The sequence below is a fragment of the Nothobranchius furzeri genome, chromosome 19, assembly GCF_043380555.1.
Source record: "Nothobranchius furzeri strain GRZ-AD chromosome 19, NfurGRZ-RIMD1, whole genome shotgun sequence".
Lineage (NCBI taxonomy): Eukaryota > Metazoa > Chordata > Actinopteri > Cyprinodontiformes > Nothobranchiidae > Nothobranchius > Nothobranchius furzeri.
Window position 1 is genome coordinate 12,843,555 of NC_091759.1, and position 16,445 is coordinate 12,859,999.

Genomic DNA, 16,445 nt, shown 5'->3' on the forward strand with positions numbered 1-16,445 from the left:
CTTGTTCTGTGAGGATATATCCAGAATTACTAATTCTGGTTATAGAGATCATACAACTCCATTATTCTATAATTCCAGATTGCTCAAATTTTTTGACTGAATTCAATTTAAAACTGCCCTAGTACCGTATAGGGCCATGATGGGTGTACTACCGGGTAATTTGCAAAGGATGTTTAAAACTCATGAAGAGGGTTATGAATTGAGAGGCGTTAAAAACTTCATTTTTCCATTATACCGAACAACTATGAAAAGTATGTGTGTATCTGTGTGTGGTTTCAAACTGTGGAACAAACTTGATGTGACTTCAAAATTATGTAAAAACATTAGATCATTTAAAATGTTGTATAAACAACTTATAATTGACTCATACATAAATAGCAAGTGATAAAAATGGTAATTGGCTTCAAATGGAATATTTTGTTTTTGTTGTTTATTGGTTTTGTTTTCTTTTTCTGTAGATTCATGTGAACAATTGTTTTGTAACTGTCTTTTTATGTAGCAAGGTGAAGATAGAACGACCTGCATAAAGAAAAAGTTTTTTTTTCTTTCAAATTTGCTAATGTGAGCAAATGTGATTTATTAACTGAATTGGGGCTGGACTAGATAAGCCTTTGCTTCTTCCAGTTCCCTCTCAAATGGTTTTATGTTATTGTATGTTTTGTATTGTTTCATTCAACAGCATATGTTTATCGTACTCCACATTTTTTTATTTTTTTATGCACCAGGAATATGGGGGAGTGCATATGCAATTTGATGTTTTCGATGGTTTGAGATAAATAAATAAAATAAAAATAAATAAAATAAATAGCCTTGTTCTGTGAAGATACGACAGATCCGTCCTCGAAATGTGGGCGGAGCGAGGACGCGTTTGAGGACGCAAGAATGAGTATTGTTATGAATTCAGCTGGTACTCGTCGCTGCGCTGTGACGTCATGGACCTGAAAATGCACTCTTACAAGCATCCTTCCCGTGAATTCGGACACACCCAGCGTCAGAGTTTTGTTACAAAGCATGAACAAATGTTTGTTTTGCAGATTTGCCATTGTGACTTTAAATCATTTACTTGAAAAAAGGAGCTCTATTTGTTTTGGCCTGACTATATATTTAACATATGTAGGATAGCTTGTCAGGGGAGGTCTTACTCCATATTGTCATATACATTTATTTATTTATTTAAAACTGTGACTGATAAAAAAAAGGGCTTTTTTTGTCTCCAGCTTTTAAACACAATAGGTAGTCAGGTCTTCCTCCACAGCTGTAAATAATTGGCCAATAGCATTCTTTAAATGATAAAAGTTCTTTCAGAAGTTAAGAAAAATGTGTATTTTTGTTGATTATTTGCATTGGATAGCAAACCAGAACATACTTTGTTCCCTCCTTGCAGATCTTGACCTTTAATCTCTGAAAATAAATGTTTGCTGACGGTGTGTTAAATATCAGGCGTCGGGTTTCATCCTCCTCAGCCAGATTTGTTTGTGCTCGCACGCGTCCATCTCCATGTTGTCATGAGGACCAGACTCCAAACCAAGCCCGCGTGCGTCGCACAAACACCAAACTCACCATCCATGACTGTTCCAGACGAGTTTCTGCATGCATTACAAGAGTCACTGATGTGTTCGCATCTCACACCTCCTCCTCATCTCTTTCTTCTCGTCCCTCAGCGACTTCGAGACCAGATCAAGACTTGGGTGGCATCCAATGAAATCAAAGACAAGAGGCAGCTAGTAGAAAACCGCAAACTCATAGAAACGGTGCGTCGGAGCTCGTGGCGTGCCCGCTGTGATGCTGGGGGCTCATTAGGATATCGGTATTCAAAAACCAAATGTTTCTGTGTTTTTGTTATTGCAGCAAATGGAGAGGTTTAAAATAGTGGAACGAGAAACCAAGACAAAAGCTTATTCTAAAGAAGGGCTCGGTCTGGCCCAGAAAGTGGACCCGGCGCAGAGGGAGAAGGAGGAGGTCGGCACATGGCTAACGGTGAGCTTCAGAATAAAAGACCGGTCGGGACAGAAGTTGTTTTGTGCTGTACTGTTTTAAAGTAACCAAACGGATGAAAGGGAATTTTCAGAAGTTAATCACTAAAACATCATGTTTGCTGGTTTTTTATGACTAGTGTCAGACGGTTAATCATTAATGTGTTAGAGAGCAGAAATGTCAAACATTTGCTTATTTTTTTTTTAGATTTTCTGTCTAAAATAAACACTTTCCAAAACTTTTAGAAAGCCTAAAATTATAATAATTTTATATGTAGACCTGCAAGGAAGTTTAATGCTTTAATTTTCTTGGCTGTTGGGTTTCTCCAACAGAAATCCCAAGTGCCAAACATGTAATTCATGCTCTTATGTCCGAACTGTGGCCCTCAGTGGGGTTCTGTGCAGCCCCTGATTCCGTTTCTACCGGGCTGTTCATGTAGACTGAACGTTTCTATAAGACTTTTACCAAGAAGCTCATTCTAGGCCTGTTTTTACATAATGCAAAAATATATAGAATTTTTTATATATTGAATAAAATCTCAATTTTGCTGGCCCTCTAGGATGAGTTTGACCCCCCTTGCTGTAATGTAACGTAATGAATGAATGTTGCTTGAAATTTACTTAAAACTCCAATAAAGGAACACATTGTTTAGTTTATGAAGCTCTAATGTTTACTTTTCCCCCTCAGAACACGATAGACATGTTGAACATGCAGGTGGACCAGTTTGAGAGCGAAGTGGAGTCTCTCTCCGTCCAGACGAGAAAGAAGAAAGGAGACAAGGAGGTCAGTCTGCTTTCTCCTGCTTTTACTCCCCTGCTGCCGTCTCTCTGCGATTTCATCTGCTCTGCTTTTATCTGACTCCCTCTCCTTTGTGGCAGAAAGGTCACATAGAGAACTTCCCATTCATCTTCTGTATTTGTCCTGACCAGGGTAATCTCACTGAGCACGTCTCTGTCTCTCTGAGGTCATCATCGATAGAAAACCTCTTGACAACACAGCGTGGTCATTTTAAGGATTCCTATCGTACTCCAGCTCTGTGAGAAGTGTTACTTATCTCTAGTGACAGTGAAAGGCTCTGCTGCACAAATATTCTCTGGAATATGAATTAGGGCTGTCGCGGTAACCGCAAAAATGAAATATCGCGAGATGAAGAAGCCCACCGCGCTGCATCATGGGCCACCGCGATTACTGAACTTGGTTCAACTCAATGATGCATGTTGAGAAGGATGGCTGCACTGGTATCAAAACGAAACGTTACTTCGCTCCTTTGGGAGCACTTTGGTTTTCAGTACGTCAGCTGCTGCGCAGCCAGGGTCCTTGGCCGAGACGGAGCTGCCACCAGCGGCAAAAATAAATAAATGCTCGGAGACCTGCTGAAGTCCCAGACAAGCACTGCTTCTGCAACCGTCCTGAAGAGAGTTTGAGCCGAGCTGGAGCTCACTCGCTACCTGCAGGAGGAATGCATCCACCCTAAAGAAACCCCCCTGACATGGTGGAGCAACAACCGGGAGAGATTCCCTTTGCTCGCCAGAGTCGCACGCAGGTACGTGTGCGTTAGTGCAACGAGCGCTCCATCCGAGAGGGTTTTCAGTGTTGCTGGAAATGTTGCCACCCCTCTCAGATCCTCTCTGAAACCGTATATGGTTAACATGCTGGTTTTCCTTGTAGGTAACAAGGACGTGACCGAGCTATAAATCACCGTCATTCATGTGTGTGAAAGTGAAATGATAGTGCGCCCGCCCCCCGGCGCGCGCGCGCCCGGTACATGTAATTTTTTATGCTTGATTTTAAACAACTAAACAAAATGGGGACTTGTTTATTATTTGTTAGATGCTGCAGCCAAATTTGCAATTAAAAGTTTAACCTTCTCCTGAATATTGTTGTTTTTAAGTTCAGTCGGACTCCGACTGTCGGAGAAACAAACGTTACTGCGATCTGTGTTGTTACTGCCCTTTGATCTGCATTCAGTAAAGTGTTATTAAAGAAGGCACGGCAATTTTTAACCTTTTTTAAATGTGTAAACATTATGTTTAGATAGTACTGCAATAAAAAAAAGGGCTGCAATAATATCACACACCGCAATATTAAGCCACCCTGAATCACCGCAGGGGGAATTCCTCAACCGCGACAGGCCTAATATGAATTCTGTCTTGTTCTATAAATGAGACCCAGGAGGGTTTATTGTTTCTGCTGCTTCTGCTGTTAGCTCAGCCAACCAAATGCTCCCTTTTAAGGAAGTCATTAAGATCTGAATTATAAAGAGGAAAATAGTCTGGGAAGTCTGAGTATCCCTTTTTATTAGTGATTTAAAGTTAAGTTAAAGTCCCATTAGTTGTCACACACACAGGTGTGTGTGCGAAATTTGTTCTCCGCATTTGACCCATCCCCTGGGGGAGCGGTGAGCTGCAGACACAGCCGCGCTCGGGAACTATTTGGTGGTTTAACCCCCCAATCCAACCCCGTAATGCTGAGTGTCAAGCAGGGAGGCATTGGGTCCCATTTTTTTCTAAGTCTTTGGTATGACCCGACCAGGAATCGAATCCTGATCTCCCAGTCTCAGGGCGGGCACTCTACCACTAGACCACTGAGAAAGGTCATGAAACACACTTTCTTGACAATCCTTCTTTTTTTGTGTAGAAAAGTATAAAAAGAAAAGATGATCTGTTTGAACGCGGGAACGACCGGGTAGGCGTGTTCTGTGTGAGCGGTTCTGCAACATTTGGGTCTCAGTGCTGCTTCAATAGTGTGCTACCAGCTGAAACTCAAACTGAACTCAAAAATTGTCGGACAGGTGGAAAATTGTTCCAAAATGGGCCAAAAATTTTATATTTTAATAATAATATATTATAAAATGTATTTTGTAAACAACAAGAAAAAACATCTCCTGTTGCACCTTTAATTTTAAGTTTTAGCTTTTTTTTTCTTTGATGAAAGGAGTTGAAAAATAAAGGTTTTTAATCTATTTTATGCTATTAATAAAAATAATGTGCTGATCTCATTATGGTTCTTACTGGGGAGATTTTTTCTAATTAGTGGGAATCGTGACAACATCTAAAAACCCCATAATGTTAATCCATCTGGGCTGTGGAGCTATGAAAGTAATAAAACACATCATTAAGCTGCATCGTTGCACCCAGTGACATAGCATGAACACACACACGCACACACACACGCACGCACACACACACACACACACACACACACATATCAAATATGTATTAATATCTAGTTTTATGTTCTGTTTTCAACAAAACAACAGAAAAGACACGCCCAGATCCAAATGTATAAATTTCCATCTTTAGAAAAAGACAATAAAATGCTGATCAGAATTACTGGTTTTTATTGAAGTGGGTCGCTGTTATAAACCTCATCTTTTCAAGTGCTGTTCATTTGGTTACACAATAGTTTAATACTTTTGGTTCCCTGTGTTATGTAAAATACATTTTTATGTACTGAAAGGCAAAATAACGTTTAGATTTCACAGTGGGACTGAGGAACAAGCGTTTATATTGTTGTGGCTGGTTTAGTTTTCACTGTTTCCTGTTAATTATTATTTTAATTATGTACACTTTTGACTTGTTTATCCTAAAATATAATAAATATAAAAATATTATAAAAATGTTTCATTTATTGTGTGCAGGTGCTCTTTTGTTTACCAGAGACTCTTTATCAAAGTGCAGCAGTGGAATAATGGTTTAATTTTAACCTGTAATGAGTAATGAGCTTCAAAAATATAGTATTTTTATTATGGCGTATCATTCCAGCCCACATTAAAGGTGCAATTTGTAAGAGTTTTACAGTGAAATAATCACAAAACAGTCTAAATGTCGGTCATGTTGGAAGAAAGGTTGCACTGAAACAGATTTCCTACTCAGCCGGCTGGGATGTTGTCAGATTTTCCAAGAAAACAAAAGCAGGATGTAGTCACAGTTTAGCTCCAGGGCAGGCATTTTTTCATTATTATGCATTTTGTTTGATTATTATTGGCGCTCCAGATGTGTTTAGTTTTCTCTATAAAGCCTCGAATGGAAAGAAAAATTTTACAATCCCTAAACTCATAGATTATGTTGAAAGTTAATGGAGGAAGGTAAGGGGCACACCTAGCAACAACTGATGCTTTTAGGGGCTTATAAGAACTCATATTTTTAAAACCATGTTTTCTGTTGTTGCATTTGTATTGAGTAATCAGAGTAACACACAAACCTGTTTTTTCTGGTTGTGCAGAAGCAGGACCGGATCGAGGAGCTGAAAAAGTTCATCGAGAAGCATCGGTACCACATCCGGATGCTGGAGACGATACTGAGGATGCTGGACAACGACTCTGTACAGGTCGATGCCATCAAGAAGATCAAGGTTAGTTTGTTTGACTGTCTGTGGTTGGTCATTGAGTGTGTTTACATGCAGCAAGTAACCCTTTTAAAACCCGAATATTCACAATAACCCGGTTCCGCAGGTCATGTAAAAACCCAGATATGCTCATAACCGGGTTTTTAAAAACCCGGTTACTACACCTGGGGTAAACCTTTTCTAACCCGAATGTTTGGTCGTGTAGACGCATATCGGGATATCCCCATCAAAGCGTGTGTTCTGCGCATGCTCTGTTCACAAGGAATCTTGGTCTTTTGAGTAGCGAGACGTCTTGTATGCGCCAGAACACCGGAAGTAAACAACAAGTTGGGAGCAACATGGCGAGTCGCGGCACAGCACCACACTTTTGGAGTGACGAGGAAACTAAAGCGCAAACGAACGCGGTCGCCATCTCTTCCGAACTGGGAAACATGTTGTTGTTTTCACGGATACCGGAACAAGAAGAACCGGGAATGACGCATATTGCGTCTGGACGTAGTCCATACGTCCTGACGCTACCCCAACGTCCGCATTTAAATCGGGTTCTGCAAGTTAGGGGTAACTCTTTCTGTTTATGCTTGTAAACGGGTTATTCTGATCAACTCAGAAACCCGAATACCGACCTTAACCCGATCATAACCCGGATATTGGCTGCATGTAAACATAGTCATTATTGTTTCTCCTCTGCACAGTTTGTACTGAAGATTCTTCTTTCCACAGGATGATGTAGAGTACTACATCGACTCATCGCAGGACCCAGACTTTGAAGAGAACGAGTTCCTCTACGATGACCTGGACCTGGATGACATTCGTACGTAGAGGAGTCGGAGACTAAGCACATGTTTTAAAAAGATTTTTATTGTTAATCAGAAATCATCTGTTTGTAGAATCAACAGGGAGACATGATAGTCACTAATGGATCTTTTGTGTCACTTTTTAAGAACAATTTAGGAGCAAAACAAACTACAGAAACTTAATTTTGCAGTGTAGCTGGTTACAAAATAGAAAAATACATAATAATTTACTTTTGTGTCAAAGTATATGAAGGTTTCTTCCCAAAGAGGGATCGATTCAGTTCTTGCATCAACTTTGATTAAAACAATAAAAATATTGGATGGATGGAAGAAATACAGTTGCACCACAATATGAATTTTATTTTAGAAATTACTTTTTAATTCTGTTTTGATGTTTTAAAATTTTTTAGCTTAAGATGCACCATCAAAATTTAATCCATAAAAAATCCACATCTGAGGTGACGTCCTGCTGACCCGAGCCAAAGCAGTCGTCGCTCAGTCGAGTTGACACCTCACTGGTGTCGCATGATCAGAGAAGCATAATTTGACTGGCTGAACGCTACGTGACTCGATCGAGTGACACATTCTTTAGCTTGGGTCACCAGGTGAAGTCTCACATAATTAAAATTCAGTGTCCAAAGAAAAGTCATGCTGGTGAGGCTGGAGTTCATCCACAGATATGATTACGGGGATTAAATCCTGCTTCTGTCCCTTCCAGCTCAGTCGCTGGTCGCCACCTCTCCGCCGGGGCACTCGCACCTGGAGGACGAGATCTTCCAGAACTCCAGCAGCACACCCACCTCCACCACCTCGTCCTCCCCCATCCCCCCTTCACCTGCCACTTGCACTACAGTAAGAAAATCTGTGCAATAACAAAAGAAAAAGCAACTTCCTTATTTCTATTGATTTTCTTCCTGGCCTTTCTTTGTTCTAATTGTTATGACAAGTGCGATATGAACCCTTTAAAATGAACGTATCAGCTTCTTTTTGCACCAAAACTACCACCTGATGATACCTCCATTAACGAGAGAGGCTTGTCTCAGCAACAAAGGTAATCAGGAGAAATTAAATCAGGTTTTTCATTCTGTTCAGGTCGAGCGAGGAAGATAATTGCTATTGTTACTATTGTAAGGCCCTGCCATCTGCTCTCGCTGGTGCCTTTATAATATCTGCTCTTCCTCTCTGCCCACACGCAGCAAGTAGTGAGTTATAATGGGTCTGATACCTCACAGAGAACAATGAAACACCTTCTCTTTAAGAAGTTTTTCTCTGGCGTGAAAGGAAATGTAAAGGATGTAGGTATCAGTGTTGCACCAGGCTCACAGAAGGTTTAGTTCCCGAAGTCTAACTTGCCCAGAAAACGAGCGTCTGTGTTTTTATGAAGTAAAAGTGGTTTGGGTTCCAAATATTTAGAAGATTAGTTGTTCAGCTTACATTTGCCCAGGATCTCTGGAGACTGTTGCCTGATATGACGGTGGCACAGGAGTTAAGTGCTCGCCCCGTAAGCAGAAGGTTGCAGGTTTGAGCCCCGCTCAGGTTGTCACTGTCATTGTGTCCTTGGGCAAGACACTTAACCCACGTTGCCTGCTGGTGGTGGTCGGAGGGACCGGTGGTGCCAGTGCTCGGCAGCCTCGCCTCTGTCAGTACGCCCCAAGGGCAGCTGTGGCTACATTGTAGCTCATCCCCACCAGGGTGTGAATGTGTGTGTGAACTGGTGAATGACTGATTGTGTTGTAAAGTGCCTTGGGGGGTTCCAGGACTCTAGAAGACGCTATGTTAAATGCAGGCCATTACTGTAAATCCCACGTTAAAAAGCCGGGGGTGTTTTTTTTTTTTTTTGGGGCCATGGTTCCGTCCATCTAAGATGGCTCGCTATGGTGAAGCCATATCTCCCTCTGAATCCAGGGGATCCACTTTTATTCCCTGTAGACTAGATTACTGCAACTCCTTACACTGTGGCCTTAACCGGTCATCCATTCCCCCTGGTCCAGAATGCTGCTGCCCACTTGTTAACACACAGAGGACGTAGGGAGCATGTCACTCCAGTGCTGGAGTCTCTGCACTGGCTTCCTGTATCTTATGGGATCTAGTTTAAACTGGAGTTTTTAAGTTGCTGAATGGTTCTGCCCCTTCTTATCTATGTGAGCTTTTAACCGTTCATGTCCCTGCAAGAGCTTTGAGATCTGGTACTTAGAATCTTCTACTGGTCTCCAGAGCTAAGCTGAAGTCCCGGGGTGATGGGGATTTTTCACTGGCAGGACCACGACGGAACAAATGTTAGGGCTGCTCAGACTCTTGAGTAATTTTAAAACTTTGCTAAAGACTAATTTTTATGAGCTGGCTTTTAATTAGGAACAGATGTGGTATTTTTTACCTACCTCTACCTCTTAAATTATTTCTGACCCATTTTTATCAAGGAGTGTCCTAAACCTTTTATCTCGCCTGTTTTAACGTTGTTTTGTATTTGAATTTAGTCGTTGCGTTCTAATTTTTATTACTGTGTTAAAATGGTGTTGTGAAGCACTTTACTAATAAAACTGACCTTGACCTCTTTGCTTCCCCTCCGAAGACAGCTGTTATGACGCCAACACCAAAAGCAAAATTCTTCTCCCTTTCTTGTGTTTTTTATTGGCGGTAGTTTAGCTGAAAAAGCTAACTACTAGCCTTTATAAGAGTTACTACTACAGTAAACTGCGATAAGACCTCCCACTAGTATTCCTACCCCAACCACAAAACTGTTTAGTGCCGTTTCTGGTCAGCAGTGGGCAGCAGAGTGCCGTCCAAGGTGAAGTTGGCTAAGTTTCTGCCTCAAGAACCACTGAAACCAGTTTAAAGCAATGGCTTAAGGAGTATCCCTTAAGAGGATATTTTTCCATAATCGTTACAAAGTATGAAGTTATTTATCTTCAATAAAGAAGGATTGCATATAAACAACATTAAAACAAGAGTTGAAGTTGTTAGTTCATCGAATTGTAAAATCCGAAAAATTCTATTTTTCTTTATTGTTTTTGCTCGTTTTCTAACAGCAGGTGTGAAGTTTATACTTTAACTGGGAGCTAATTTCACGTTCTACTTTCCTTCAGGAGAACTCAGAAGATGACAAGAAGAGAGGACGATCAACAGACAGTGAAGTCAGCCAGGTCAGTGTGGAAGCTTTGATGCTTCTTTACATCAGATCGGTTATTTCTTAGGAATAAACTTAAGTTGTTTTTTTGTCTGCATTTTAATCCAGTTTTAAATAATAAAAATCACTGATTTTGTTACTCCGTGGTTATTTTCTTTTATATTTCTCCAGTTTAATTTTAGAATTGTAGACAAAAAGGATTTTTTATTTGAAAGATTTCATCATAAAACAGTTTTAGACTCACGTAAAACTAAATATTTAATGACGCTTTTATTTGTCTTACAGTCGCCTGTAAAAAATGGAAATCCCTCCTCTTCGTTGTCTTCCTCTTCCTCGTCGTCGTCCTCCTCCTGCTCTTCTTCTTCCTCTTCCGTCTCGGGTTTGACCTCCTCCTCCTCCCTGGTCTCTATGGCGACCATCACTGGTGGAGGAAGCGGCGGGTCTGGGGGAAACATTCACCACAGCAGCATTTCCAACACTTCAGCTGGCAGCTACAGCAACGCCACCCAGCAGCCGCCTCATCCGTCGACGCAGCAGCAGGCCAAAAACTTAGTGAGCTCTTTAGCTCCTATCTCCAACTCCAGCGCGACCACCAACAGCCACGTCACCTCCTTGGCGTCCTCGCCGCCCGACGCCATCACGCAGGGGCTTTTCACGTCGAACTCCCAGCCTCTGGCTCCTTCGGGACTGACGTCGACCTCCAACAGCCTGGGCCTCAGTCTGGGGCTGTCTCTGGGAAAAGGTGGAATGTCAAGCTCCATCACAAACAGCTCGTTGTCGGGGGGCCTCGGCCTGTCAGGGATGCCGGCATCTCTGAGCACGATGGCGAGCCTTCTGTCCAGCTCCACCCCAACCCCCTATGCCCAGGCGGCCGCCTCAGGCACGGGCAGCTCAGGCCTACTGGGCTCTCTCGGAGGCGTCAGCACCACGCCGACCAACAACGCGATCGGCCCCATCGGCAGCGGGAGCATCGCCGTCGGCGGGCCGACGTCCTCAACAGGAGGCATGCTCAACGCAGCTCCCGGAGTGGGCAGCGTCGGCTCCGGGATTCTGGGTCTGGGTTCGGGCCAGTCAGGAGTCCAGGGGTCTTCCTTGGTGTCGCAGAGCCCTGTGGGAAGTTTAGCCCCAGGAAGCGGAGTGGGAGTTATCGGGAGCAACGGAGGCAGCTTAGGACTGGTGGGGAGCGGAGTCGGGGGAGGAAACTCATCACTGTCTGTCCGACCGCCGAGCCAACAGAAGCAGAACGGTAGCACCAGTAAGTATCTCATGTCCACTCAGGGTCTTAATGAACGTTATGACAGTCTTCAGGGGTTTTGGAGAAAAACGTGGAAGTCAGGAAGTATTTTAGGACACATTTTTACATTTAATTAACCGAACAAGTATTTTTTAGAAACTTGAAACTAGTGTGGGTTAACTTTAGTGTCCAAGCACAGCGTCTTTGTTTTAATACAATCAATAAAAAACAAGGCTGGAGCCTGAGGACAGTGTAGTACAAGTACAACACCTGAAGGTACTTGAAATTTTGAACAAAAACAAAACAAAAAAAACATTCCTTAATGATTCAAAGAGTTTACAGGTCACATGGCAAGATCAGTTTCATGCAGCACTTAAAGTATATTTGACTCGTTTTACTTTACATCTTTTAGCTTTCACCAGAACATCAACATCAGAAATCACATCCTGAGTGGCGGCCAACTTCAGGATGTGATTCAAGTTCTTGTGTGAGCCTTGAGCGCAGCTTTGTCTTATTTATACTCGTTACAGAGAAAACTTGCTCACAAAGATAGGTTTATTTTCACTCTACATTGTAAAGTATGAAAATAAAATTTACACAACCATCTCGTGGGCCAGATTGAACCCGCTTGCGGGCCGGATCCGGCCCGCGGGCCGCATGTTTGACACCCCTGGTCTAGACTGATAATTCACATGAGCCAAGAAAACCACGACGGAATCGATTTCCCAAGCTGGATCTGTTTGGAGAAGCTTAAAGGTTTTCCCACAAGTGTTGCTGAGCACATTTTATCCCTTCAACAGGTTACAGTGCTGTAGTAGCAGACAGCACAACAGACTCCGCCCTTAGCAGTGCCACCCAATCACAAAGCAGCCAATCCTCATCCCTGACTTCTACAGCCAATCACTTGTAAGTATATAGTCACATGTTAGTAAGCTAGAAGAACGAACACAAACAAGCCTGTTTGGTTGATATTTACGGAAGAGTTTTGCTTCACTTGAATTTGTTTTTTAAATTAGCTCGTTTTTTTCTGAATAACATGATTTAGTGTGGGGGCCAGAAACCGCTGACCCTGGGGTAGCGTGGCACGTCCAGACGATCTGATGGGCCTGAACAGGCGCTAAGTGTAGGCGTTGTGTGCCCACAGAATCTTCACTTTGCTAAGACGTCAGTATATTGTCACGTTTTAGCAGAAAGTCGCGTCACTGGTCAGTGCTAAAAAGCGCCCACAGACATTCGTATCGTTAAATGTTTTATTCTGTCAAAGGACGTCGTAATTTAATCCATTCGGGGGACCGCTTTATATTACGGCGGGGGGTGTTCTGCTGTGTGTTTCTGTCTTCTGAGCCTAAAAGCAGTGATTTTACGCTCAGCCATCGCTGCAACTTAACGACTTTTTTCTAACGACTTCTTAGAACCTTTAAATGGCTTTTTCTCCAAAAGGCGCCTAGCGATCAATATTTCCTGCAGGTTAGCAAAAACTCTTCTCTGAACCGGTGTCGGTACAGGATCTGCTCGGGTGCAAGATCGGCTCGGGGTCCTTCGACTGCCGATGACGTCAAAGTACGGCAAACCCACTCGGACAAAATACATTACACATCTATACTGTTGGAAAGAATTTAGCAGTTTCGTTATTAAAATAATGTTTCTTAAGACGTAAGTTTGTGTTTACAATGGTATTTGTAAAATAAAACACTATATTGTATTCATAATGTTGAACTCCTCTTTGAGCACATCCCTTGAAGGATCATAGGTATTAGCAACACCTGTGAAATTGAATTTGCAGGAAAGAAGTGTGTCGCGTTTATTGAAGTATTTTGTGTTTAGAGTTTTTGACGTCTTGTCTAGTTCAGTTACGCTCATAGCTGCTAGCCAAAACTCTGGAGTTAAAAGTTTTCTGGCTTTACTAAAATACCTGTCTGTACTTATTTGATTGTTGGTAGTTTTACTTTCTATTAGACTCCAAATGTAATCATTTGGCACATTTCTAATTCATAATTTGTAAGAATGTAATCTGTGATATTAGCATTAGCATTCCTATGGGTTTTTCCATGTATATTAGCATTGCGCTAACCACTCGCTGCCAAATTGCAGCCTTTGCAATTAGAAAATCTCCTTTTGTCACATCGCAATTTAATTGCACATGCGGTTGATCGTTCAGCCCTAATATACATGCAGCTCTATGCTAAAAGTGTATTTTCAAAGAGGTAATGATGGATTTCTTTGTAAAAATTGTCCATCTTTCCAACAGAAAGATTTGCCTGGACCAACGTAACGTGATAACAACGTAACGTGATTACGTAATTCCGTAAGGTTCATGTTCAGCCAATCAACTACTTTGACGTCATCGGCAGTCGACGGACCCCGAGCCGATTTTGCACCCGAGCAGATCCTGTACTGACACCGTCCTTCAGATTATTTAGTATTATTTACTATCATATTATTGCAGCAAAACAGCTTTTTCTTTTTATATTTTGATACAAATAACGTCCTTCATCGGGGGAAACGGAGCTTTTTGTATTCCAGTTTCTCTGAAAAACAGATTTAAAATTATTTTAAAGTATTGTTAATTAACAAGTCAGAGCCTTTTAATTATTTTCATGTGAACGCACTTCACTTCGGTAAACATCCCATTTGGAAGTTATAATATTTTACCTGTCGTAGATAGCTTCCTGAACAGCCTCAGTTCGGAGGTCGATATGCTAACGGCTAACTTCAAACTGGAATCGTGACGTCGTAGGACACAAACCTTTTCTCCAAACTGAGGCGTGTTCCACGAGTGAATAGATCACTTTTACAATTCAAATGAAGTCTTGAGTCTGATGTGAGCTCCTCTCCTCTTTTCCAGTAAGGACATGGGTCCCGGTCTACTGGGCTCTCTGACGTTGTCGTCCAGCTCCCCTTCGCCCGCCTCCTTCAGCGAGGCGAAAACCGTGAGCCTGCTGAACGGGCCGCTGTCCTACTCTCAGTCATCTGATAGCATCAAGGTGAGAACGCTCGTCATCCTTTCACCTCTTCCCTCAACCACACCGGGACGCAGGTCCACGTCAGACAGCCTTTACATCAGCTTGCTTTTGCTTTTGTAAAAATTAACTTTAAAAACAAACCAAATCTGCAAATCTGCCGCTCATAATCAAGTTTGGAAGTCTTCCTTAAATGTGCGACCGGGGGGGGGGGGGGGGGGGGGGTGTAAACAAAACAAACAAATCACCTTCGTCCATCTTGACTGCTTCAAGTGTGGGTCTCTTTTCTGTCCTCATCCGACCCAGGAGCCTCTGAGCAGCCTCAAGTCCATGGCCGAGCAAGCAGCACTCACCTCAGGGATCGAGGGAGACGTGGCCTCCCTGCACCTTACTTCAGGTAGGAGACACGCCCACTGCCTACCTGGAGGGAGGGACCGCCACAGACTCTGACTTTGCTCTGTCCTCTTTTCAGACATCTTCCCCAGCAGCACTACGGCCTCATCAGGCCCCCCATCAGCACCTCAGCCCTCGCTGTCAGAGGTCAGCATCCTCCTGTCCCTGGGGGTGTGTCCGCTGGGGCCAGTTCCCCTTTCCAAAGACCAGCTCTACCAACAGGCCATGCAGGAGGCAGTGTGGACGCACATGCCTCACCCGTCTGACTCCGAGAGGATCAGGTGCAGCAAACTTACAAACCTTATTCATTTAAAAACAACAAGTTTAGTAAATCTGCTTCCCTAAAAGCGAACATAAGAGATGCTTTTATTTTTCTAAGCTGCACGTGACATTTATTCTATAAATAAAAGAAATTTTCACCTAAAATGTACGTTTTTATGCCTTTAATTCCTTTTTACTTTACATTTGAACTATTTTAGGGGATTGTGGTTAAAATCTTAACAAACGGGTGGAGAGAACGTCTCGTCACCTCTGTGCTTTTGTCTCCACATTCCAGGCAGTACCTTATGAGGAACCCGAGCCCCACCCCACCTTTCCACCACCAGGTGCCACCACCCCACTCAGACACTGTAGAATTTTACCAGAGGCTTTCCACGGAGACCCTGTTCTTCATTTTTTACTACCTGGAGGTAACGCAGCATCATGTGATGTACTGACCTGCAACAGAGGGTTTTAAAAGTCTGCAACCGGAGCCAAATGACGGATAAATCACTCTGCCCTCTGTCCTGCAGGGCACTAAGGCCCAGTATCTGGCAGCCAAAGCCCTGAAGAAGCAGTCCTGGAGGTTCCACACTAAATACATGATGTGGTTCCAGAGGCACGAAGAGCCCAAGACCATCACCGATGAGTTTGAGCAGGTGGGTGTGGTTTGACTTCAGCCGTGGAAGGCGTTCCCGTTTCATCTAAATGCTTCCTTTCCTTTAGGGAACGTACATTTACTTCGACTATGAGAAGTGGGGCCAGAGGAAGAAGGAGGGCTTCACGTTTGAGTATCGGTACCTGGAGGACCGGGACCTCCAGTGACTTGCACACAGACGGACGGAGCTTAGGAACAGACCGATGAACAAATGAAGACGAGAGATCCGCCTGCTGACATTCCTGGACTTGAGCTCAATCCCTCTAGAGGAAGAAGACCGGAGTGTCGGAGTGGGAGTAACTGACTTCCCTGGAAACCCCGCCTTACCTTCCACAGCTCAGCATCGACATCTCCATCTCCTCCATCATCACTTCCTGTTTTTATTTTTTACGTCCTTTATTGTCAACCAGACACAAAACCACACCGAATAACCAGTCGATTCCGCGTCTCCCACCCGGGTTTTCCCTTTTTCTATTATTTGCGATTCCAGCTCCTTCGGGACCAAAGAGCTTTGGTGAATCCGCGTTTCGGGCATGCCGTTATTATGAAGGTAAATACGTTTTAAAAATGTGGTTTTTTTCCACACAAATACTTTCTATTTCCCTTCGTATTAAACAGCAGGACAGGAAACCAGAAATGAACAGGAAACAAAAGCCGAACACAGAAACGGTACACACATGTCTAATGTTGTGAATCTGGCCTG

The 16,445-nt window shown here is 42.9% G+C and overlaps 1 protein-coding gene across 1 annotated transcript in view; it reads left to right on the plus strand.

Moving 5' to 3' along the window:
• Positions 1-16,070, plus strand: part of LOC107395752 (CCR4-NOT transcription complex subunit 3) — a 35,238-nt gene extending 19,168 nt beyond the window's left edge. The window contains exons 5-19 of the mRNA XM_015975203.3: positions 1,662-1,751; positions 1,849-1,977; positions 2,662-2,757; positions 6,199-6,327; positions 7,042-7,132; positions 7,834-7,967; positions 10,199-10,255; positions 10,525-11,494; positions 12,274-12,379; positions 14,319-14,457; positions 14,740-14,830; positions 14,906-15,107; positions 15,383-15,515; positions 15,618-15,743; positions 15,811-16,070. Of these exons, the coding sequence (XP_015830689.1) occupies positions 1,662-1,751; positions 1,849-1,977; positions 2,662-2,757; positions 6,199-6,327; positions 7,042-7,132; positions 7,834-7,967; positions 10,199-10,255; positions 10,525-11,494; positions 12,274-12,379; positions 14,319-14,457; positions 14,740-14,830; positions 14,906-15,107; positions 15,383-15,515; positions 15,618-15,743; positions 15,811-15,909 (2,592 nt within the window). The 3' untranslated portion in view covers positions 15,910-16,070. The remainder of the gene's footprint in view (positions 1-1,661; positions 1,752-1,848; positions 1,978-2,661; positions 2,758-6,198; positions 6,328-7,041; positions 7,133-7,833; positions 7,968-10,198; positions 10,256-10,524; positions 11,495-12,273; positions 12,380-14,318; positions 14,458-14,739; positions 14,831-14,905; positions 15,108-15,382; positions 15,516-15,617; positions 15,744-15,810) is intronic.
• The last annotated feature ends 375 nt before the right edge of the window (positions 16,071-16,445 follow it).